Source organism: Scleropages formosus, chromosome 5, assembly GCF_900964775.1.
Source record: "Scleropages formosus chromosome 5, fSclFor1.1, whole genome shotgun sequence".
Lineage (NCBI taxonomy): Eukaryota > Metazoa > Chordata > Actinopteri > Osteoglossiformes > Osteoglossidae > Scleropages > Scleropages formosus.
Window position 1 is genome coordinate 21,243,762 of NC_041810.1, and position 23,706 is coordinate 21,267,467.

Genomic DNA, 23,706 nt, shown 5'->3' on the forward strand with positions numbered 1-23,706 from the left:
ACGCGACGCTGTGGTCTCTTGCGTTGGAGGCCTTTCGGGCAGCACAGAAGAGGCAAAGCAGAAACAGCATTGCGCTCATCTGGTGATTTTTGCAGCGGATCGCCGCGATGCCAATACGCTGATGTTGTTGCCAAAGCGCGAGGACGTGCCCGCGCTCGGCACGGGGACCGGACTGGAAGCGCTGGCAGTTTCCAGCGGCCGCGCCTGCTCCCGCGCCCCCTCCTCCTCTTCTCTGCTGTATGGCTGCATGCTGGCACGCTTGGGTGGCCCACGCTCCATTTACTTGGACAGCCGAGCAGAATGTAGCCGAGGATCAAAGCACGCCTCGCACGCAACGCTGGGCGCCCGGTGAGGAGCTCTCCAGCACCATCACTAACGCTACTCGATGGCGAAATATTCTGCCGGATTAATATTATTTGTCCAGGGCTTGAGACGCAGCGTCCGCGTGAACTGATCGATCGACCGAACCCGAAGCAGCGTGCGTGTTTGTGGAGCAGGTCCGCTTAAAAGTCATTCGTTCCTCCGCTGTCCATTGGCCAAAGCTCTTGGTTAACTTTGGTGCTCGCCTTCGTCGGCCCTGGTGCTCGGTGAGGTCATCTGTCCGCTAGACTAGTTGGGCTCGCGAAGGCAGTGGACGGTTCAGCCTTGTGGCTGTCAACGAAGCCCTGTGTCCCCCTGTGGTAACTGTACTTCGTTGTTCCAAGGTCATTCTTCGGAGGCGAGCTTTATATTAATACTCGGCTCTGGGCAGCTTCGCTAAGTGAACGTAGACCTGGTGCTCCAAGGGCTCCTGGACTCTTGAGCGAAGGGTTGTGACCCGGGTTCGTGCCGGTACACCTTCCCATCCGAGCCCCTTCGGCGCCACAGCACATTAATAAAAAACACTCAGCCGCCGGATGATAAATTAGTGTGTTTAGATGGAGATGTTTAAGCATTTCTTTGTGTAAGTAATGGCTACATGTGTAATTTCTTATACTTTTTTTTTTTTTTTTTTTTTAACTTTATGGGCAATTTTTATGTCACAGGTTAACCCACTTGCTCTCTTCTAAAGTGAGCACACTTTGGCTTTTGTTTATCACCAGCCTCCTTTCACTACTTCATCTGTTGTGTCCCAGCCTAGACAATTTTTTTCGATTCAGCCATATTCCCTATATCTCAAATTTAGTGTTTTTTTTTTGGGGGGGGGGGGGGGGGGGGTACTTAAACAAAAATAGAAGTGCACTGACATATTGCAGTACATAGTTTTTAACACAGAAATAAGAACCATTCATGTTTCCGGCTATAGTTTCCGGTTAAGGAAGTGTTTTGCGGAGCTTCCACCGCTTGGGATGTACATAATCTCTGGTCTATCCTGAGTTCCCTGACCCCACCCAGACCGTATTACATGTAAAGGGGTCTTTTATAGACCCTCTAGAACTCTGTGGGACTGCAGCCCTGTGAGCTGGACACCACTCTTCACTGGGAGAGAGAGAGGGAGAGAGAGAAAGAACATTACACTTGTAGTAGCCGAACGTCTGCGTGCCATCGCGCGTGAAGGGAACCTTGCGAACCGCGCTCGGCCCTCCCTCCAAACCACCCGCTGGCCTGACCAGGTCCACGCGCAGCTGATACGTTCGCTGAGCTGTCCCAGCGTCCGTGTGAGAGGAGGAAGTGTTGTTCCCCAGGAGGTGGGAGGGGTGCGATGGGGTAGGGGTAGGGCCAGAATCCCTCCTGCCAAGCCCTGCAGCCTCTCTCTCTCTCTCTCCCCCTCCCTTCCCCCCCCACACACACATATGCTCACACACTCAGACACAGGCACTGAGAGACGGGCAACAGTAGGGGAAACAACTTTCACCGACACGGCAGGGGGCTTTAAAGAGGAACCAAGGGGGGGAAAAGAGCTGAGCACTTTCACTACGACAGAAAGCCCTTCCTTCCTTCCTTCTGAGCGTACTGCCGTGAGAGAGTGTGTGTGCGCACTTGGATTGCTTCCCTGTCTGGATACCATCAGTGCCGGTGTCTCTGTGACGCAACCGTTGGCTCCGCTTGGGATGTAGCGCCTTGTGTCTGGAGGAGAGACTTTGGCTCAGGTGTGTCTCCTGCTCCACAGGTCTTCCAATGGAGGCAGCTGGAAAATCTCTACTTCAGGGAGAAGAAGTTCTCAGTGGAAGTTCATGACCCTCGAAGGTAAATCTATATTACACCCAAGCGCTTGACGCTCACGCTGCCGCCGAATACAGTCGCTCGTTTCGTTCGCGTTGTCACCTTCTCTCAGTTGTCGTCACAAATCCACACCAACACGGACGCACAGGTGACCTCAGGTTCTTCTTTGGAATTTATATTCTCAAGCATCATTCATATTCATATTTATTTATTTAATTATTCAGTTTTTAGCCTGACTTTGACTTGATGAATCTATAACGTGTTCAAAGTCTCTCTTTCCTCCTGTGAACATTGTCTTGTAGAGATGCACTGGGAAACTGTGGTGTTCTGGCATCTTTACTGTCTGTCTTTTCACCTGATGCCTCACTTTGTTTGAACACGCTGGTACCGTAGTGTGAACCCTAGCAGTGTGTTCCTGGATGTTATGCAGTGAGCGCTTTCTTTCCTTCCTCCTTTGTTTCCCTGAATTGAGCGATGAGCCGATGAGCTGCGTGCAGCTCTGTGAGGAGCTCTCATTTGCTCTGTGCTGCAAGTCGTACGTGGAGCTATGTGAGCTGGTCTCAGGCCACGCTCTTGCCGGTGTCTTCTGCAGCCCGCCGCTCAGGGATCCAGACTCTTGTGTAACGCCTGCCTCATTCCTGCGTCTTCCCTCTCCCTTTCCAGCGAATTCCAGCGGAAGGTTTGGTGTCACGAGACTGTCGGACGGGGAGAGACCGAGACAGATCCACACCTCTCGCTTTCAGTCCAGCCTTTGCATGAGCCCACAGTCCCATTCAGTGTTTTTTACTTACTGCATGTGGCACCACTGATAATGTAGTGCTTAGAGCTGCTGCCTTTGGACCCAAAGGTTGCAGGTTTGATTCCCACCTCCAGCTGTAGTACCCTTGATCAAGGTACTTATCCTAATTTTGCTCCAGTAAAATGACCCAGCTGTATAAATGGGTAAATAACTCTAGGTAGGTTAACAGTGTAAGTGGTTTTGGAGAAAAGCGTCAGATAAATGAAAACACATTAGTGTTCTACTGAACAGGCTCCTGCTCAAGATCGGAGGGGATGCATCACAGCCGTTGTGCTGCTGCTTCCTCTAGGAGGCACCGCTTTTGTTTTCAGTCTCGCACACAGAATCCACACACACACACACACTTTCTGAACCGCTTGTCCCATACGGGGTTGCGGGGAGCCGGAGCCTAACCTGGCAACCGAGGGCGTAAGGCTGGAGGGGGAGGGGACACATCCGGGACGGGACGCCAGTCCGTCGCAAGGTACCCCAAGCAGGACTTGAACCCCAGACCCATCAGAGAGCAGGACCCGATCCAACCCACCGCCCAGAATCCATTCCAGCCAAATGGGAGGAAACACTCTTCCGTCTTGGTCCATCTTCTGAGTTCCTCCACACAGGTCGACTCTGGAGGAGGTGTCTGAATGACCCCTTAACAACAGCTTACGCTGGGGCAGCGCTGGTTTACCAGCTCACGTTGGACCTCACGGTCAGCTTTACCCCTCCAAGATACCGTGTCCGTTTTTGCGTGAGACCAGCGGCTTCACGCAGAGCCCAGGATGATCGCCGTCCCCAAATTGCAGGACGGTTCATGAGTCAGTCGGGGACATCTCGGCCCCTGCTGTGGCAAACAACGTGTGTGGCAGCTATTTGGTTGGGCATCTCTGTCTAACAAGCTGTCCCTCTGTGCTTGTAAATAGTGTATGTGACGTGTGTGTAAAAGTGTACGTTTGCTTCAGCGTAAATGGCGTTGAACATAAACAGTGAATATAAAGTGTCCTGGTGTTCCGTTCCACTGTAGGGCGTCGGTGACCCGCAGGACGTTCGGCCACAGCGGCATCGCCGTGCACACCTGGTACGCCAGCCCAGCCCTCATCAAGTCCATCTGGGCTATGGCCATCAGCCAGCACCAGTTCTACCTGGACAGGAAGCAGAGCAAGGTGAGCGAGGGCCACGGGAGGGACACGTCTCTGTCGTCCATGAAACGACTTTGAAATGAGAGAGGTCTGGGGTCCAGGCCTCCTGGAAAGGCTGTTATCATGTGGTTTAGATGGGATGAAATGGAGAAGCGCGACCGCTAGGGCAATGGGTTTAACACTCCTGCTGGAAGAACTGCCCCTAATCCCCGGTCTTAGTGGCGGTCGGCTCTGGCGCACCGGGGCGGGAGTTTGGCTCGCGACGGGGGAGGGGCGCGGGTCTCCCCAGGCTGCGGCTTCGGGTGCAGACGCACACGCACCCTCAAATGACAGAGCTCAACTCACACGTGTGCACACGTAGCCGCAGAAGCACGTATGTGAAAACGCAGAGACATGCGCGCGGACGCACGCATACACACACACTTCTGCATGTGCTGCAGAGGAATTCTGCAGGGTTCTGTTATCGCCGGGCACCGCATATGAGCAACAGCTTGATTATATTGTTAATATCGTTTCGCTACCTGTGTGTGCAGTCAAAAATCCACGCAGCACGAAGCCTGAGTGAGATCGCCATCGATCTGACAGAGACGGGGACACTAAAGACATCCAAGTTGGCCAACATGGGCAGTAAGGGCAAGATCATCAGTGGCAGCAGCGGAAGCCTCCTGTCTTCAGGTGCGTACCCCCCACGTGTGCCTCCACACAGAGCTTAGAGCAAGACGTCACTCTTTACCTCCTGGTGTACACATGTGCAGGTAGAGTGCAGCGTTCGCTCTCTTACCCGAAGTATTTGTCCGTGAGCAAAATTCTTGAATACCGTAATTGTGCCGAAGTGGGCTGCTGTGCATTAATAGTAGATAAATAGTTGGGTTTAGTGTCTATTCCTGTAAATAGTCCTGTGTTCCTCTCTGATTGGCTGTTGCTTCGTCTGCCACTGGGGAATTCTGGGGGATTCAAGGGTTGACCCCCTAACCACTGTGTGCAGTAGGGGGGCTCAGAGTGACCTGGGGGACCTCTCCAGTGTTCAGCAGACCGTCTCGTAGTGTCTGTAGCGTCTTGTCGAGGCTGCTATTAATAAAACACGTGCAATAAAGAGCCCTTTTCCAGAACCCTGCTCCCTGCACCCGTCTCCAGTGGCTCCATGGGGGTCCCACCAGTTGAGAGTTTTGCAGGCAGCACTGTGCCTCCAGGTTGTTGTGCTGTAAGCTGCACAAGCTGCTTCTTCTCCTTGCCTCCTTGTGCGCCTTGCAGTCCTTCACCACGAGCATCCATGCGCCTTAGTATGAAGAGCGTGGAGACATTGATGTCAAGGACTCATCGAGGGTTGAACTTGATTATGTGTATTGAATTTTTAGTTCTTCTTTGAAGGAAGGAAGTTAATATGTGCAGAAATGCTGAAGGTTAGGCTACAGTTGGGGGGCTGGTTGTAGAGTTTCATGTTTTCACACCGTGTTATTGAATGGCCAGCTGGATGAAAACTCGGTGCGTCTCCATGGCCCAGGGCACAGCGCACAGGACACAGTTAAGGCAATGAGAATAAAAGAGCTGTGCGGCACTCTCTAGCCTTCAGTTCTGTCTGCTCAGTGATGTTCGGGCAAGATCCTTGTCTCCGTACGGCACCAGTCTGCTCCAGTGTTACAGCTGCAAAGTTTTCCCCATGTATGTTTGAATTACACGCGCATCTATGGATACGTAGCGATCTCGGCTGCAGTTCTGTATTGGCTCTTCTCAGTGCCTCCCTAAAGTACCTCAGCAGCTGTTTAATGAGGCTGTCCACAGATTGTGCTGCCAAGTTTTTTGTGTGTGTGTGTGTGTGTAAAAAATAGGAGGACCTTGCACTGTTTGGATGTGAATACACAGCTGCACCCTCTTAGCCAGTCATGTTTTCTGCTCTATCCTACGAGTGGTACATAGCGGTACATGGTACATAGTGGGGCATAGTGGTATATAGTGGCACGTAGTGGGATGTAGTGGTATATAGTGGTACATGGTGGTGTATAGTAGGATGTCGCGGTGTATAGTGGGATGAAGTGGTATATACTGTAGTGCCATAATACACCAGATTTCACATTCGGTTCTGAGTACTGAGCAGCCTGGGGCTTTTCCCAGGACTCCGGTGAGGGGCAATGGGCTGTCTTCCCTTGTTCCAAGATGTAATTATGCTTTGAGACACAGTCCCGGAAGGAGAGAGGTAGCTTTGGGTCTGAGGGATGTAGTGATTCGTAGGTCATCAAGGGTGAAGCCCATGAGGGAAATGGTGTCATATCCGTCATCTGGGCTCTACGTATAATATGGTCCAGTTGTGTTTAGTTGGGGTTTTGTGGGAGCAAGGTACAGGCCCGCTGTGGATCGCAGCGTCATGTTCCGGCGCCACGTACACACTGCCCACTAAACCTGCAGTGTTTGAATGGCAGCGGATTAGATAAAAGTGGAAGTTCTGTTTCTTATTGAAAGGCTGAGGGGAAGGTACTTTTGGAAAAAATGATTCTCAGGTTTTCCTACCTCTTAATTGGGTGTCGCATTTCTCTAACACGGTTGTGCCGTTGGAGGCTGCCGTCCGGTTGAGAAGAAGTGTTGCATGTAGACGTGTAAAAACAGGTTCTCGCACTGGCGGTTGTTTGTTCGTGACCCCCGCATTCTTAGTGCCATTTACGTGCAGGAGGCAAAAGCTGCAGAGTGAAAGTGTCAGATACTTTGTCCGATATATTAGACTTGCTGTCGACAGTACTAATTGCTTTCTTTGGTTTTCTGGAACGGAGAGCGTGGCTGAAGGAAAATGAAACGTTGCACAAAATGATTTGCAGACCTTCACACAAATTCTCACAAGTGCTATTTTTACTGTTTGGCTTTTATTCGTTGATAGTGGGTCCGGTGTTTTCGCGACGCTACTTCCACTGTCCTTGAGTCACAAATCCGCTGGGGTAGAGCAGTGTGTGTGTGTGTGTGTGTGTGTGTCACTTACTAAGTGCTGGGTACCTGGAGCACAGCATGTTGCCTGGACCTTCTCTTAAGGAGAACCTCCTTTGACACTCTTCATGTTCTTGGAGCTGCTGCTCTGCATCTGTGCATTTACTTTCCTCTTCAAGGTTTTTTTATGACTTTACTGTAGTATGTAGTAAGTTGTATTTACTTTAAAATGCGCGCACACACACACACTGTCTGAAACCGCTTGTCCCAGGTGGGGTTGCGGGGAGCCAGAGCCTAACCCGACAACACAGGACGTAAGGCTGAAGGGGGAGGGGACCCACCCAGACCCACCCAGGACAGGACGCCAGTCCATCGCAAGGCACCCCAAGTGGGACTCAAACCCCACACCCACCAGAGAGCGGGACCTGGCCAAACCCGCTGTGCCACCGCGCCCCCCACACTTTAAAATATACACTAGTTTTATTTTTAATACATACATGGAACGAGATCTGCTAAAAATACCACTGTGTCCTCCAGGTGAGCCTCCTAAAAAGGGTCTCTCCATGAAAAGCTTGTGTGTTTAATGTGCTTGGATGTAAATGATCTCTGAGACCAGGGGACCTGTAGTGCTGCTGTGGTCCACTTGCCTGAAGAGGACATATTTACTCAGATGGTGTGAATTCAGTGTCTGGACCCAAACAACAGGAAGGCGCTGCGGATACCAGCATGACATCAGCGTGCGCCGAGTCAGGAGCAAACGCCGGTCACCGGCCCACGCGTTACAACGCACGGTGCCCCGGTGTCGTACCGGTCCGCCCTCCTCAGGTTTTCCTGAACGGGTCAGACCCCCGTCCCCTGTGCGTGAACTCGGAGGTAATTCCAAAGAGAATCGTTGGGTCTGCGGACGGGAGCAGAAAGGCTCTCGGGTTCCCCATCTGCGAAGCGCTCCGGTTATTTTCCAAGCTGACACGGTACGCAACCGTTAGCGAGCGTTCTCTTAATTCTCCACGCCACTAATGATCACTCATCAGGAAGCAGCGGCGTTGCGTGTTCCAGTGGGTATGTCGGCATAGAGGATATCCTCCGTTTGTCACTCATCGTGCTTTCCTCCTATTGACAGCTCCGCGTTTGCGCCTCCCCGGCTTCCTGTTGATAGTGTGTCGCGTTGGCCTTCCCCGACTATTGCTAACTGGCATTATGCCTGTGTGGAGTAAACAACTGGCAGCTGTTTCTAACCCCATTTATGTTATTTGCTATAATGTGGTGCTACTACAGTACATTTATATGACGCTCTTTTCAAAAGCAACTTACTGCATTAGTCTGCTTACAATTATTCACTCATTTATACAGCTGGGTTACTTTACTGGAGCAATTGAGGGTAAGTACCTTGCTCAAGGGTACTACAGCCGGAGGTGGGAATCGAACCTGCCACCCTTGGGTCGAAAGGCAGCAGCGCCAACCACTGCACTACTGGCTGTCCCTCTTTAAACCTTATTGTTCAGTAAGGGGTTCTGCAGGAATTGCAATGATGTGGATTTCGCCGAAATAAAATAATAGGCGTGCAGGTTCATCTCCTTCAAAGGTCTTTAGGAGGAGCCTGTGGTTTGAGGGCCGTAGCCCTCAGCCAAACACGCAAGCCAGTATCACGTGAACACACACTCACTACATGTGAACAGAGCCCAGACTAAGCTTGCTTATCACCTGCTCCACTCTCTTCCTCATAAACATCCTGGCAGGGGGCCACAGGTGCAAATAGGCCTGCATTGTTGCCTCTGCCCACCAAAAGTAAGACGGTAGGAGGGGTTTCCTTAGGCCCTCGCCCTTGGTAAGGGACGTTGTGTCCTCCTCGCTCTGTACCGCACACGAGGGAGTCGGTGTTTCTCCCCCAAGGGCTGTTTGCAGGCGCAGTGAGTCAGCAGCAGGGGCTGCGCTGAGATCAGGGTCACTCACAGCAAGTTTTGCTCCCTTTGTTCTTAGGGTTGTCGGAAGACGCAGGCTCGGCCTACAATGTGCGCTGCGGTCAGACACTGCCCACAGCAGGGCCACTGACGGCGTGCTTTTCCACAGGCTCCCAGGAGTCAGACAGCTCCCAGACAGCCAAGAAGGACATGCTGGCAGCCCTCAGGGCCAGGCAGGAAGCCCTGGAGGAGACGCTGCGGCAGCGGCTTGAGGAGCTCAAGAGCATCTGCATCCGAGAGGCGGTACGGGCCGAGGAGACTATAGCACCTCCTGGTGCGCTTCCTGTCACAATGAGTCATTTTGAAGAGTACGGACACAATACCGAAACATGCTTGATCTCCTGCGGCACAGCAGTGATGATTCTCTGAAATGTTCGCATTTACTTTTATTCCTTTAGCAGTTGCCTTTTTCCAAAGTGTCTCAACAGAAGGAGAGATTGGGTTGTAGACACGTGATTCTAAAGTGCAGTCAGTTTGTCTTGTCCCACCACATGAACATACATCATATGACTAGCTGCATAAACGCTTTTCCGCACGCACACACACGCACACGCTGTCTGAAGCTGCTTGTCCTGACAAACCAGAGCCTAACCCAGCAACACAGGGCGCAAGGCTGGATGGGGAGGGGAGACACCCAGGACGGGATACCAGTCTGTTGCAGGGCACCCCAAGCAGGGCTCGAACCCCAGACCCACCAGAGAGCGGGACCCAGCCAAGCCCGCTGCGCCACTGCACCCCCCTGTAAGGCTTTTCCATTATTAAACAAATTATTTAAGATGATAAAACTCAAACACACGTTTATCATGCACTTACGAGATCAGGGGAGAAGTGAGTACACAAGCGGAGAGTTTTGAGTCCCTTCTTGAGTGTGGAGAGGGATTCAGCAGTTCTGAGTGGGGGGGGTCATTCCACCACATCAGAGCCAGAACCAAAAACCTTTGTGCTTTTACTCTGTTAGAGAACAAATGAAGTGAGAGTAAGGTTTTGAATGACATTACTGACTATCTGCTGCCAGGAGCTGACGGGGAAATTGCCCAAGGAGTACCCACTGGACCCTGGGGAGGAGCTCCCTGTTGTTCACCGCAAGATCGGCACAGCCTTCAAACTAGATGAGCAGAAGATTCTGCCTAAGGGAGAGGTGAGGACTCTTCATCTGAATGCCCGTGTGCTGCGACTCGTAAAGTGTGACGTTCCTCGGAAGAGGCGTCCTCCTTGTGGGCGGCGCTCCCTCTGCGCACGTCCAGCACGCCGTCATTTCGAAGCATCAGCGAGAGCTGCAGTGTGTTCATCCTCTTCCTGAACCGCCGCCTCTGTCCAGCGCACACTTTCCGTCATGACACTGGAAGTCGTGGAATAGGCTCTGCGCTCATAGCAGGATCGTGTGTGTTGACAAAAAGCGAGAGGAAGGATTTCACCAAACGTACAAAAGCACTGTCCTCTTTGGCGATACCATAAAGAGCTCTTTTAGAAGCGCCACTTGTGCGAGGTAGTGGACACATGGTGTCTGTAACGAATGTATCGCCACCCTCGCATCCCACTGGCAAGTGCTCTGCTTTCGTTCACCGTTTTTGTTGTTTGTCCGGGAATCCTGCCCAAAAACTGTAGCCTTTGCTCTGTCTCACTTTTCTTCACATCCCCCTAGGAGACTCAGCATCACATCTGCAGCTTATAGTTACATTATAGCTATATTTATTAAAATCTCTGAATGCTTTTCTCCAAAGCAGCTTGCAATGTTAAGGTTTTTACAATTATTTACCCATTTATAGAGCTGGGTAATTTTAGGTAGGTACCTTGCTTAAGGGTACTACAGCTGGCTGGAGGTGGGAATCAAACCTGTGACCTTCAGATCCAAAGGCAGCAGTTGTAATCACTGTGCTATGAACAGATGTACAGAGAAGGTTTCTGGCAGAGTGTGAAGGTGTTTGGGACCAGCACAATGAAAATACTCACTGGGAGTCATGAACGGACAGGAGGTAGAAAGGCAGTGAAGGTCAAGTCACAGGATGGGGGGTCCAGCTCTTGTACCCTTGAGAAGAGTACTTTGCTCCGGTTTTACAAAAGGGAGAAATAGTGACTCTGGATGAAAACAAACGCTAAGCAAGCAAAAGAGAGTACTGGGGTATTTGACCGGGTGCGTGTGGAAGTGTAGCTTAATGGAAATAGTTCACTGCGCCCTGGCAGGAGGAGGAGCTGGAACGGCTGGAGCGGGAGTTTGCCATCCAGTCCCAGATCACGGAGGCAGCGAGGCGGCTGGCCGGTGACCCCCACGTCAGCAGCAAGAAGCTGAAGAAACAGAGGAAAACATCATATCTGAACGCCCTGAAGAAGCTGCAGGACATCGAGAACGCCATCAATGAGTATCGTATCCGATCTGGCAAGAAGCCGACGCAGAGGGCCTCGCTCATCATCGAGGGTGGGTCGTGAAGCCATTGCGACGCAGGCAAACGGTCTCAGTCACTTTTGTGGTAGAGAGAGAGGCGTGAGTCCAGGCAGGATCTTACACCCTTTACATGATGAGCTTTGCTCCATTTGAAAATGAAAATAATTTGTTGTGATAAATATGGGACTTTTCTGTTGTAGCCTTGTTCATAGTTTACATTTAAAGCATATACGATCCCCGAGTGAAAAGCCACGACGCCTTATAAAGGCACGCGGAGAGCACGGTAATTCATGACTGTGCCGTTTGAGTTCAGACCAGCGGGAGGTCAGATGTGACCCACAGACGTGTTTATTTAATAAAAGTAAAAAAAAGTAAATTTGGAAAGTCATCATTTTTTATTACTCTAGTTGAACACTACATGCTTTGTTCTCATCTCCCCTCTGCCACATAAATTGAGAAATGTGGGAAAGTATTTTCCCATTGAAACTCCAGTAGCGGAACACCCTGGTTAATTATGTGAGAATTAGCATTGATATGGAAAGCTGAATAAGGACAAGCAGTGTTTGAGTCCCAGTTCTCTTGGTTTCGTGGTCTCGCATTGATTCGTGTGGCTCGTTGTGACACGCTCTTCGCCCCGATCCTTGTGTCGCCCCACAGAGGCCAACATTGGCTCTGAAGACAGCTCGCTGTCAGACGCCCTTGTTCTCGATGACGGTACGTTGATGCCGAATGCTGCTCTCGATTATTTTGCATGGTTTACTGTAGATCTGTGGTTTGGGTTTTCTTCTCCCTATTTGACACAAGACTGCTCTCTTTGGCACCCTAGCAGGGCTGATAGGATCAAATAGGTTCATGACCAACGTGGCGATGTGGATACAGTCGTTCCACAGAGCATATACAGTATCTGTAAACGTGTCATTGAGCTGAAACAGGTTTGAAGAGGTTGTCAGTGTTGTTCTATTGTGACATTCACAGAAATGGCTGTCATCCTAAAAACTGCTCTCTGTGTGTGTGTGTGTGTGCGTGTGTGCGTGTGTGTGTGTGTGTGTTTCTTTCCTGCCTTTAGATGATGCTCAGGTGCTGGGCACCTTCTCCCCAACAGTCTCCCCCCATAAAGGCCTGCCACCTCGACCACCGTCCCACGGCCGGCCTCCACCCCCGCAGTCCCTGGAGGGCCTACGCCACCTGCACTACCAGCGCAATGACTATGACAAATCCCCCATCAAGCCCAGGATGTGGAGCGAGTCCTCGCTGGACGAGCCCTACGAGCGTGCCAAGAAGCGCTCTTCCCACAGCCACTCCAGGTGGGGCCACTGAGGTGGCTTGTGAATTATTGGAAAAATCTCCCATTTGCCCAAAAAAGTCCATAAGCTCCTCCAATGTTGTCCAAATGAGATAGTTCTGGGTTCTTTCTTGAAAAATTAAGACTTGAGTTTGAAAGCTGCTGGCTGGATGGACAGCTGGTAGTTTAGTGGTTAGAGCTGCTGCCCTTGAACTGAGAGATTGGAGGTTTGATTCCTTACCTCCCACTGTAGTACCTTTAAACAAGGTACTTACCCTGAATTCCTCCAGTTAAAAAAAAAAAAAAAAAAAAAGCCAACTGTATAAATGGGTAAATAATTGTAAGTACCTTAACACTGCAAATCACTTTAGATAAAAGTGTCAAATAAATGTGAATGGATGACAGTCAGTCGACATCATCTGTGACAGAAATCCAGGCCAAGACATTCACAGTTAGGTTTGTGGCTGTAATTTCTTTGCTTCTTGTGTGCAAAGGGAGACAGAAATCATAGTTAACCTGAGAACTTAAAATGGAACAAATACTGTGTGTGTGTGTGTGTGTGTGTGTGTGTCTGTACAGTAGACGGGGTTTGGCATCCTTCGTTTTGTCAGTTAAGCTGTGCTAGGCCCCAGGAGCTCACGGGATGTCTTCGCCCTTGCAGCAATCACAGACGTTTCCCCAGCTCAGGCAGCTGCACGGAGGCCGGAGGGAGCGGCTCACTGCAAAGCAGCCCAATCAGAGCCCCAAACCACTGGAGCTCCCAGTCCAGCATGCCCTCCACACCTGACCTAAGGACCCGTGCCCCACACTACGTCCACTCCACCAGGTCGAGGAACACGTACCGTCTGTGTACTTGTATGCATAACAAGGACGCCTGCCACATGTGAAAGTGGGATTCTACATGTTCGGTAAATTAGCTATTTTAGAGGGTCACAGAAGGAGGATGAAATGAAGATGAAGATTATGAGGCAGGACCCTTTGTTTAATACTCTTGTATTAATGTCTCTCTGTATCTGGCCAGCTCACTATGGATTTCTGTAACCCCCCCAGGTCGGTGGACCTCAGCCCCACACGGCTGCACAGCTTGGCACAGCACTTCAGGAACCGCAGCTCGAGCCTTGAGTCGCAGGGCAAGCTGGTGGGCTCAGAGCCAGAGACGGGCAGCCCGGACTTCTGCTTGCTGGGCACGCGTAGCAGCAACGGTTCGGACCCGCTGGACGACTGCTCCTCCTGCACTAGCCACTCCAGCTCCGAGCACTACTACCCAGCCCCCGGCAGCTCCAACTATTCCACGCTTGGCGAGGACTCGCCCTCCAAGGCGCGCCAACGCCAGCGGCAGCGACACAAGTCCACCGGGCACTTGGGCTCTTCCAGCTCCGGCAGCATGCCCAACTTGGCGGCTAAGAACGGCGGCGGCGGCGGCGGTGGCAGTGGCGGTACTGGCAGCCACCATGGTGTCTACCTACACAGCCAGAGCCAGCCGTCCTCACAGTACCGCATCAAGGAGTATCCGCTGTACGTGGAGGGCGGCGCCACACCTGTGGTGGTTCGCAGCCTGGAGAGTGACCAGGAGGGACACTACAGTGTCAAGGCACAGTTCAAGACCTCAAACTCTTACACTGCGGGTGGCCTCTATAAGGAGAGCTGGCACAGCGGGGAGGATGGGGGGGAGGGGGGCAGCAACGGAGGTCGCCTCACGCCATCTCGCTCGCAGATCGTACGGACTCCCTCGCTGGGCCGCGACAGCGGGAGCGGCGCCAGGACTGCTGTGTCAGATGAGCTGCGCTGCTGGTACCAGCGTTCGTCCGGCTCCTTCAAGGAACACGGCCGCCACTCGCACGTCGGCTCCGGCTCCTCGGAACAGGGCGCGCAGCAAGGATCCCGCAGCCACAGCCGGCCCGGGAGCAGGATGGGTTCGATAACCAAGGGCTCTCCAGGTGAGTTCCAAGGTCTCGTGAGGGGGTGAGCGGAGCGGTAGAACCTGAGCCGTGAACTTCGGAGCGCTGCCTTGTCAGTGCTGGTTCTCTCTGCAGTGTGATGGTGGTCTGGGAGACAGGGAGGAAACAAAGTGTCGGGCTCATGGGGGCTGATTATCTCCAGGAGAAGCTCAGAGTAAACCTCAGATGTACTGCGGTAAAAGTAAAACAGCGTCCCGACTCTCCTAAGTAAAGTGTAAGTACTTCACTTGGCAGCGTGCTGAGGCGCTACTCTTTACACTCTGATAACGGCACATTTTATTGCGCTCTCCCTCCGGTCTTCAAAGCGAAAACAGTCCCGGTGTTGCCGGCGGTCACGCTCAGAGGATGACGTCGGCGTCAAACTTGTACGAAATGCAGATAAAAATCCGCCGGAGTGGATATTGGATTAATTGCAAACACGTCTGCTGTGTTTGGCAGGTTCTGCTCTTTCATCTCACGCTCTGGGTTGTAGATCCTGTCTGGTTGCTTAATTCGGCTCTTCTGTGTCCTCTGCCTTTCCAGTGGGACCTTTAAACAACGTGTCTGGATAGGGGGGAAAAAAGCCATAGCGAACACTTGCAGTAAATGTTTAATGAAAAGATACGGAAACATACGGGGCTTCGTTCACAAGGGTTTAAATATGAATCTTTTAAGTCGGTGCATCTGTGTGCTTTCTTGTCCTTTAAAATATACATGGCTTCTGCCTCTCGTTTTTCTTCAAAGGTGTTTGCAGCTACGGCGGTTGCCTAGGTTACCGCTCTTTCCCGAATTAGCACCCAGTATTGCAGCAGACACGCGATAGGAAAGGGAATACCTGTGAGCGCAGCTGGTCAGGCGTCCCCAGACCCCCCCACAGCACAGACACAACACCCTGTGCTCGCCACACATTGCTGGGAGTCCCCAGCCCTGTGAACCCTGACTGACCCCCTCCTGTGTGTGTGTGTGTGTCTCTCCCCGCAGCTGCCTCGCCCCACAGCCAGAGGAGTGTGGCGCTGTCCAGTGCGTCCACTGCAACGCCACCTGGCAGTCCGCAGCACATGCTCAGCTGGCAGAGCGGGTGAGTCTACCTACCGGCCATTCAGCCCCTTCGGATCACCCCTAATTTTCACTCTTAACCCCCGCCACCCTAAGCAATACCATCCACTCGTTTCTTCTGTCAGTGCTCCTAACCATTTTTTGATTGAGGGGGGTACATATTCATTTTTGAGTCCAGTTGGTCGAGGCCTGGGCAAGAAAGTTTTTAGCCGGTTGTGGGGAGGAAGTGTAAGTCACAGCCAACCGGTGATATATTTGTCTAAGGTCACTTACAGGGCTGTGTTTTTGTTTCCAGTGGTCTTGGCTAAAGGCCTCTGAGTTTCACAGCACCTGGCCTGGGGGGGGGGAGGGTGACACACAGCCTATCTGAGCCAAGCCATGCGAGCTGTGGTCTGGGTGCAGAAATGGCCCCCATCCAGTGGCACAGCGAGACTGCTGAGATCGCTGGTACTCCCTGCAGAAGACTTGAGTACACTGGGGCACCGTAGTGCTGCGCACATTCCTTTGCGGGGAAATGCAGGGAAGTGCAGAATGCATGAGGTCATTGACGCTGAGCAAATGCCAGTTCCTCTAACATCTTCACCGCCTCTGTGTCTTGGAAGCTCGACCCTCTAACCGCAAAACTGCTCCGTTAACATCTCGTTTCTTTGCTCTTGCTAACCCTCGGCCGCGTCACTCTGCTGTCCGCTTCTCTCGCTTTAGAGACACTGCCGAAAACTCTCCCAGCGAGGATCGCTCTCAATCTCCAGCTCACCAAAGTACCGATGAATAGAGGTACAGTGCAGGCTTCCCCCTCGCATGATGTCCTTGGTGCAACATCTGTATTCCTACCAGCAACATTAACCCCCTTCTCTCTGCCTTCAGCCCCTACTGTGCACATTTAGCTGTAGCGTTGGATGAGTTTTGGAGAAGCTGCTGTGTGTGTGTGTGTGTGTGTGTGTGTGTGTGTGTTTGCGCGTGCATATAATGCATGTGGTAAACAACAAGTCCCAAACAATGTAAAATGTTTTTGCGAGCTCGACTGTATGTGAAGTTTTTGTGGGGGTTCATCGGGAATCTAGAGTGTTCCCATCATCTCAAGGGACCAAATTGTCCCTTCCGAGCAAAGTGTAGATGTAAGACTGAGCTTCCCCGGGCAGTTTGACAGAGCGACGTGAGTCCTACGTGCTGCATAGTGACGGCATGTTCATTCCTTTGCAGTTCTTTCAGTGACACCTGCTACCTGGACAGCTCCCTGTATTCCGAGCTGTCAGATGTCCAGTGGTATGGACGAGAAAAGGCCAAGCCGGGCACTCTGGTCTGAACCGCTGTCGTTCATCCCCTAACCCTGCCCCTCACAAGCTTCCTCCAGGCTGGCCTGTGGGCCCGTGGGCCGCGCCTTCCCCTCAGAGAACCCTCAGCAGGAAGCACTTCCCCCCGACCACGTTCACCCGTGTGCTGGGGCGGTGGGTGAGGCGCGTCCAGACAGACCCTGTAGCGGAACGCCTCCCCGCAGCAGCTGCTGCGATCACATTCAGAGCCACCGGTCCGAGCTATCGGACCTCATCTCGTCTCCATGGAGATGCTGCTGTGTGTTCGCCTCACATTCTCCTGCCACGTGTGCAGTGCCACGGGAGCTGCTGAAATGAAACTGAAGTGGGGGCGTTTGACGAGGACAAGCAGTGACCCACACACCATGACCTCTGGTTCTGGACCAATGTACTTCTTCCTTGCTTTTACTTTTAAAATGAAAATATGAATAGCGGAAGATGGACTGCCGCTCACCTTGTGATCGTGATTGAACGGAAAAATTTTGAGGAAGTATCTCTGCACCCCCCCCCCGCACCGCTGGTGTTCGGTCGATGGGTCGGTCAGTGCGCCGTGGATCCTCCCTCTGACACCGTCACCAAGCACTTCCGCAACCAAAGATCCAAGTGGAAATAACAGATGGGGCCAAGCAGGCCTTGGAACGACAAAGCACCAGCCTTCGTTTAGCACACGTCCCCATGCTGAGCTACACCGCGTCCGGCTGCGTCGCAGCACTCGGGCCAGTGTGGCTCAGTCCCCGTTCAGCTTCAAAAACGGTTGCCTTTTGAAAGCACAAGAGGCAGCTCAAGAGTGTGCGTCCGAACCCTTCGCTCTAATGCGTCGGCTTCTGAAACCCCTTTAGCTCTATGTCTCTCTCTGTCGAAACGAGCAGTTAGATGTTGTCCTCCAGGGTCCGGCTTGATGAAGAGCAGCGGTCTGCTGAGCACAGCTCCCTCGGGACCTCAGGCTTCAAGTCGGTGCGTAACGGTAGGACCTGCCACCGCCCTGCAACGCCTATCGGCGCTTCAGCAGAAGAGCGGCACCAGTGCAAGAACAGCCCCTTAATGAGCCAGGAATCCCGGAGAAACGCAACCTGTTACCTGCCAACTGCTTTTGTGAGTTCGTACCCTTCGCTGCTCTCCAGCACAAGTGAGGTGGACACGGGTGTCGCAGTGCCGTTCTCGCGCGCTCTGCCTTACTCCCATCGCTGAGGAAAGGTGTCGAGTCATTTGGAAACCTCAGATGTGCATTTTTCTTTCTTTTCTTTTTTTTTCCTCACTCACAACACTTCTTTCAAGTCACCTTTTTGTCACGTTTATGCTGGTTAAAAAGGCAGAATCCAAAGCATACACTTAGTATGCTTATAAATTCTCATGTCAGACAAGCTCATTAGAGGTTTCATTATGAATCCAGACTAAATGTGAAAAAGACAAGTCATCAGACACTGCCCGCTTGGAGGGTTTACAGAAAATATTTCAGTGCAGACATACTGTTGCCTCAACACACACACACACACACACACACACACACACACACACACACACACACACACACACACAGACATTGACTTGTGCTGAAGTAGAAACGCCGTTTCTGGAAAGTGACCCACGTGATCAGTGAATATTCTGCTCTTGGGTTTATTGATCGGTTCCCCCATGATGCGAATGGGTTTCTGGCCCAGGACGATGTGTACAAGCCATATTGTAACCAAAAGCACCTTGAAAGCGTTCCCCGAAAACACCGAACCGGGACACGTTTGAAAGCACAGCACCGTTTCACTTTGTTTGGTGTGGATGGAGCAGTGAAGCTATGTACTGTTGTCCTGCAGTGTGTGAGAGTCACGCTCTTTGCATGACTTTCTCCGTCGTGCATCAGTTTTTTTTTTCTTTTTTCTTTTTAAAAAAAAGTCTGCCTCTCTTCCCTGTGCCTCAAGTTGTGCATTTCGCTTTATCCTCTTCAGCCGCAATAAATGAGACCAAGCGATACGCGATGGTGGATCGATTCTTCGAAGACTGTGAACCTTCGTCAGAGAAGGCAACGTGGGTTCTGCACCCAACCCCTCCCGACGTCCCACGAGGATTTCCATTTTGTGATGGAAGGAAGAGACTGGGAGCCTCTCCAAACGCACCGAAGCAAGTGTTTCGCCATGTTGCTGCAGCACGAAAACACGCACCGTCTATCCCCACCCGAAGGCCGCCGTTGGGGAGACGCCTTGGAGCAGAGTTCCGACCACAGGGTGCGGTGCGGTCCCGTCCCTCTCGTTCCCCCACGCTCAGCTGTGTCCGTCTCAAGTGAAAAAACTGAGTGGATTTCAGTTTTCGCCAAAACTTGCCCAGTTTGTGTAGCACGTTTGAAAAGCGTGTGTTGGAACTGCTCGAGGGGGGATGGCAAGCGCCACTGCGACCACTGGACGTGTGTGTTCAGCCTTATCGCTGTCACAGCGCCGCGGTCTCCACTGGACAAGACAAGCGTTTCCAGTGGAAAAACTACCTTTTTTTTAATAGAGAAGCGTTAACACTTAGCGACATTTACAGGTATGGAGGACTGTGTGCTTTTAAGGAATCGTTCAGTTTTTTTTTTCCTTCAGTTTTCTTAATCAGTATTAGGTTTTTTTTGACCATAACCATTTTTCTGGCGCCACCAGATGACCCATAATTGCTTTGTTGTGTAGGTGTAGTTTCTCACATAATCCTCTCCATAGTTCTACTACCAACATGAAGGATGTTAGTGTAAAACATAGTCATTACCTCCAGCAAAGAGTATAGCTGTTCTCCTGTGTTCCGTTCCGTTTAGCCATAACCACACAAATAAGGTGGATGGATGTTGTAGGAAAAAATGTGGACATTTAGGGGGAAAATATCCAGTTAATTTATTCTTTTTTTCTATTAATTTGTATAGTAACTTTACAATTTCGAAAACTGTGTTGTTGGCAGCCAATAACGACTTTTCCAAATGAGAATACCTACTGGTTCTTCAGATTATGAAAATAAATTATTGCTGAATGTTCCCTAAATGGAAGAGCGTCACGTCTCTCTTGTGTCACCGATGAACCAAAGAGAAGGTCTCATGACTCACAAATGGCTCAGGTGTCCCACAGGAGCTCCTCGGTGCCAACATTAATCATCTGCCTCCTTTCTCTCCAACGGTAAGTCCTTTCGCATCTAATATTCATGGGTTTAAATGGGCTCAATTTGCTCGAATAACTGGAAATATCAATCGGAGGGCTTTCCGCTCCATTGGAACAATATTGCGTCCATTTCAGTTGCTTACAGTCGTGAAAAGCATCTTTGAAGGCTACTCCGCAGTCTTGTTGTTTGCCTTCAGACCTCACTGGGAGAACTCCGGAAGGCCCGTCCTTCAAATCTTTGCCCCCTTCTCACGTGTGGCCGTCCGAGGAGCACCGAGCATCGGGACGTCCTGTTCAAAAGGGCGCCACGCAGGTTTCGTAACGATGATTCTAGTGACGAAACTGGACACGAGGGAAACGTTGCGGTTTCGCTGTGTGGTCTCCCGTCCTGATGCGATGGCTTCTGCTGAGCTCTTTATACCACTATGAACATCTGTGAAGGAACTTTCAGAGACACAATATACAATCACGCTAAGATGGGCTTACAAGTTAAATTCTGCCTATTATATAATTATATCTACACTCAGCTGTCATATATCAGGGTTCCGTGAGAGAAAAAAAACCACGACAGCCGTTACTGACAGTATGTGCCCTTTTTCAGTACAAGGGTCTTTCTCACACACTCTGGTCTATTTTACTTGTACTACACCTATTTTATACTGTAAAATGGCTTTTAATCACACAGTTCGGAAGAGCGATACACACCCGGTGTCTCAAACTCAAAGCTTTTGTCCCTCACTGGCTGTTCCGTGTGTCAGTCTGGTGCAGTAAATTTTACACCCCCTTGTCTATCTGGCCCATGTGATGACTGGTGGACGACCACGTGGGAATTTGGACTAAATACTGAAATTATGCACAACGTGAACTGGCATTAACAACACAACAGTGAATAATACAATAAATTTATGTAGCTCCAAAGTTTAGTTATTATAGTTGTATAAAGTCAAACTGCAAAATACCCACCCACAGGATCTGTACTGTAAGATCCACCTGGGCCGCACCGATACTCCTGGTGTTCCTTACAAAGGGCTCCGGGGACGAGGCTCCAGGAGGGAAGAGACTGAACACCAACAGACACAACGGTCCCAAACGCACACTTGTACAGGAGTCAGTAAAGATGACACGGTCTCCCTCTCAAGGGTTAATATGCTAACACACATTCGCCCCTGGTGTGTGTGTGTGTGTGTGCGGAAACATTTCAGTGGGAAGGTGCAGTAGGAAAACAAGGACCAAATTACTTACAGAGACTGTGAATCGAAGATTCTTGGGTGCCAAATTTGTCCCTTTTTTTAATACAAAAATGAAGGTTGAATGAGAAAATGTCTTTCTCATTCTTCTGTTTTAAGGTAAACGAGTCTTTTTTTTCCTCTTGCATTTTTTTTTCTAAGATACAATTAGTGACACGGGTGCCAGCGAAGTTGAGCACAACTAAGACACTTTGGATGACTGTGGTCTCTGAGTGTTTCTGAGAATATCTAACCCCACTAGCACACGCAGATTTAATGTATTGAAAAGACATACATAGATGGTAAAACATTGTATGTTAACATTCCTTAAAGAATCTAACACTTATGAGTGCGTTTCTTTCTACAAACATGGATGGGTTGGGGAAAGTGTGGATTCTTAACTCAAGCAGGTTTGCACACTTTTGAAGACGCATGCAGTAGCGTCCTCAGCCATGTTTCGCCAGCACCCACCACCCACACACCCCTCACTTCACTTTTTCCTACTGCCTTCCTCCTCACCTGCCTCCCAGCCAGAGGGGTGTTCCTCCGTGGCCCCTTTCCGCTCCTCCGTGAGCGAACACCGCTGCAGCTGTTGTAGAGAAGCTGCCAAGAGCAACAGAAACCCCCGCCAGTCCCATTCCTCGGAGGAGGGGGCTGGAGAGCTTCCGTCGGGCCCTGATGTGAATGTGCAGAGCACTCCAGGAGCCAAGACACTGCAGTCGCTTAGAGTTTCCCCCACCCCCGAAGGGCCAAAACGGATCTGCTGCTTCCGGTCGGGGAGGCCCGGCTTGGGAGGATCCCGCCCCTCTGGAGATATGAAGCCGACGACAGGTTTCCACAAGATACATTGATGGTGCTGTAATTTCCCCTCTTCTTCTCATTTTAATGTTCCTCTTGCTGAGTGGGTGGATCAGTGGAGCCCTCTGCTCTATAGTCAGTCATATGACAAAAGTGTCTTACCCACCCATATTGATGAGGGATCGCTTGGTGAATTGAACTTTGTTCAGGGTGAAGTAAATTGTCCTTCGCCTTATTGGTGAGGAACTGTTGGGAAAGGAGGTGAGGATTTTCACCGTCTACACGGCCACCAGAGACCCTGTAGGAAAAGGCCAAGGTGTGTTCCAGTTCAGCTTTGAGGAGGGAAGTGTGTTAAGATGAACATCCTATTACTGTTGCATGCTGTCCTTGAGTCTACTGTACACAGAGCTCACATAAACATAGAGCTCCATTTTCTATGCAAAGCCTCTTTCTGCAGCAGTCGAGACGCCCGTGTCGGCACATCAAGCCTGTTTCTAACCAAGTCTAGTTGAAAATAACAGCATTTCTATAGCAACGGTGAAGGGGACCGACTGGCTCTGGCCTCCACAACAGCTGGAAGCGCTTAGATCAGTGTGGCGTGAGAAAGTTGGGGCATTTTTTTAAAAAAACATTTCTGGAGCACAGTTAATGCGATGGGGGCCATAGCTCAGGTTACGCACTCAGAGCCTCTTACATGTGCTACTTGGCCTCAAAGAAGAGGGGACAACAGACAAGGCACGCACCACAATAGAGTACCAGGTGCTGTAGTGGTTAGAGCTGCTGCCTTTGGACTCAGCTGTATAAATGGGTAAATCAGGGTAAGTAGCTTTGGAGAAAAGAGTAAGTTAAACAGATCAGGTTTGCGTGTTTAGCAGTTTTCAGCTTCATCTCCCTACATCTGTTGTCAGACGGAACTGTGCCAGCACTGTGTGCTTTAACAGACCTGTTGGTGCTTAAAAGTGTTCTGATTCCTTTGTGACTTCCAACCCTGTACAGGCTGATGTTTAATGCATTGAGGGAGCAACCAACTTGTCCCTCACATTTCAAAAACATCCTCCAATGCAGGGACTGCTCTCCCACCTGTTGGACTTTTATTTGGGTAAATATAATAGATGCCTCCAGCATTGGAGAACACTTCTCCAAGTCAGGGTCACAGCAAGCCAGAGCCTTTCCTGGAAGCACAGGGCGCTAGGCTAGTCAAGGTCTGCTCAATGACTTTGCAGTCCATATGATGTAAAAATGCTGGCCCAATCCATTACATTTACTATGTGTGGCTGCGAAGGGCTGCTACCACTGGTGACCAACAGCTGGGGCATACAGTTATGATGAACACATACAGCAACCATGGGGAGTACAGTAGGGTGAATTACCTATTTTCTCTCACTACGGTTAAATTACTTTTGTCAGAGCACTTCAGTCGTGCTTCCCCTCCGCGCCAACCTGCAGTAAATGGGAGCATCGGCTTCGTTTCTCCTTTCTTAGCGCTTCATTGTTCCTCTAGGAGCCACATAAGCTGGGCTTCCTCCCACGCAATCCTTTCATGACGCACAGCCGTGACCACCCATAAGTCACTCACACCTACACATGGAAATCCCTCCCCACGCGCTGCGCCAGCACTGCACACGAGAATGGGGGCTCCAAGGTGGTATCAAAGCTATTTAATGCATTCTAAATGTACAGCTCCCCCACATA

At 50.9% G+C, this 23,706-nt stretch overlaps 1 protein-coding gene across 11 annotated transcripts in view; it reads left to right on the top strand.

The window, feature by feature from the left end:
- Positions 1-19,860, top strand: part of LOC108921135 (FERM domain-containing protein 4A-like) — a 72,437-nt gene extending 52,577 nt beyond the window's left edge. For 2 of the 11 annotated variants that reach the window (XM_029252036.1, XM_029252030.1), the window contains exons 12-23: positions 2,090-2,166; positions 3,942-4,080; positions 4,590-4,731; positions 9,031-9,164; positions 9,937-10,059; positions 11,103-11,334; positions 11,959-12,015; positions 12,368-12,605; positions 13,245-13,409; positions 13,634-14,520; positions 15,502-15,598; positions 16,777-19,860. In XM_029252036.1, coding sequence (XP_029107869.1) covers positions 2,090-2,166; positions 3,942-4,080; positions 4,590-4,731; positions 9,031-9,164; positions 9,937-10,059; positions 11,103-11,334; positions 11,959-12,015; positions 12,368-12,605; positions 13,245-13,409; positions 13,634-14,520; positions 15,502-15,598; positions 16,777-16,879 — 2,394 coding nt within the window. In that variant the 3' untranslated portion in view covers positions 16,880-19,860. Of the gene's footprint in view, positions 1-2,089; positions 2,167-3,938; positions 4,081-4,589; positions 4,732-9,030; positions 9,165-9,936; positions 10,060-11,102; positions 11,335-11,958; positions 12,016-12,367; positions 12,606-13,244; positions 13,410-13,633; positions 14,521-15,501; positions 15,599-16,278 lie in introns of all 11 variants that reach the window. The other 9 variants (XM_029252035.1, XM_029252039.1, XM_029252038.1 and 6 more) reach the window with 7 other exon arrangements.
- Positions 19,861-23,706: the final 3,846 nt, after the last annotated feature.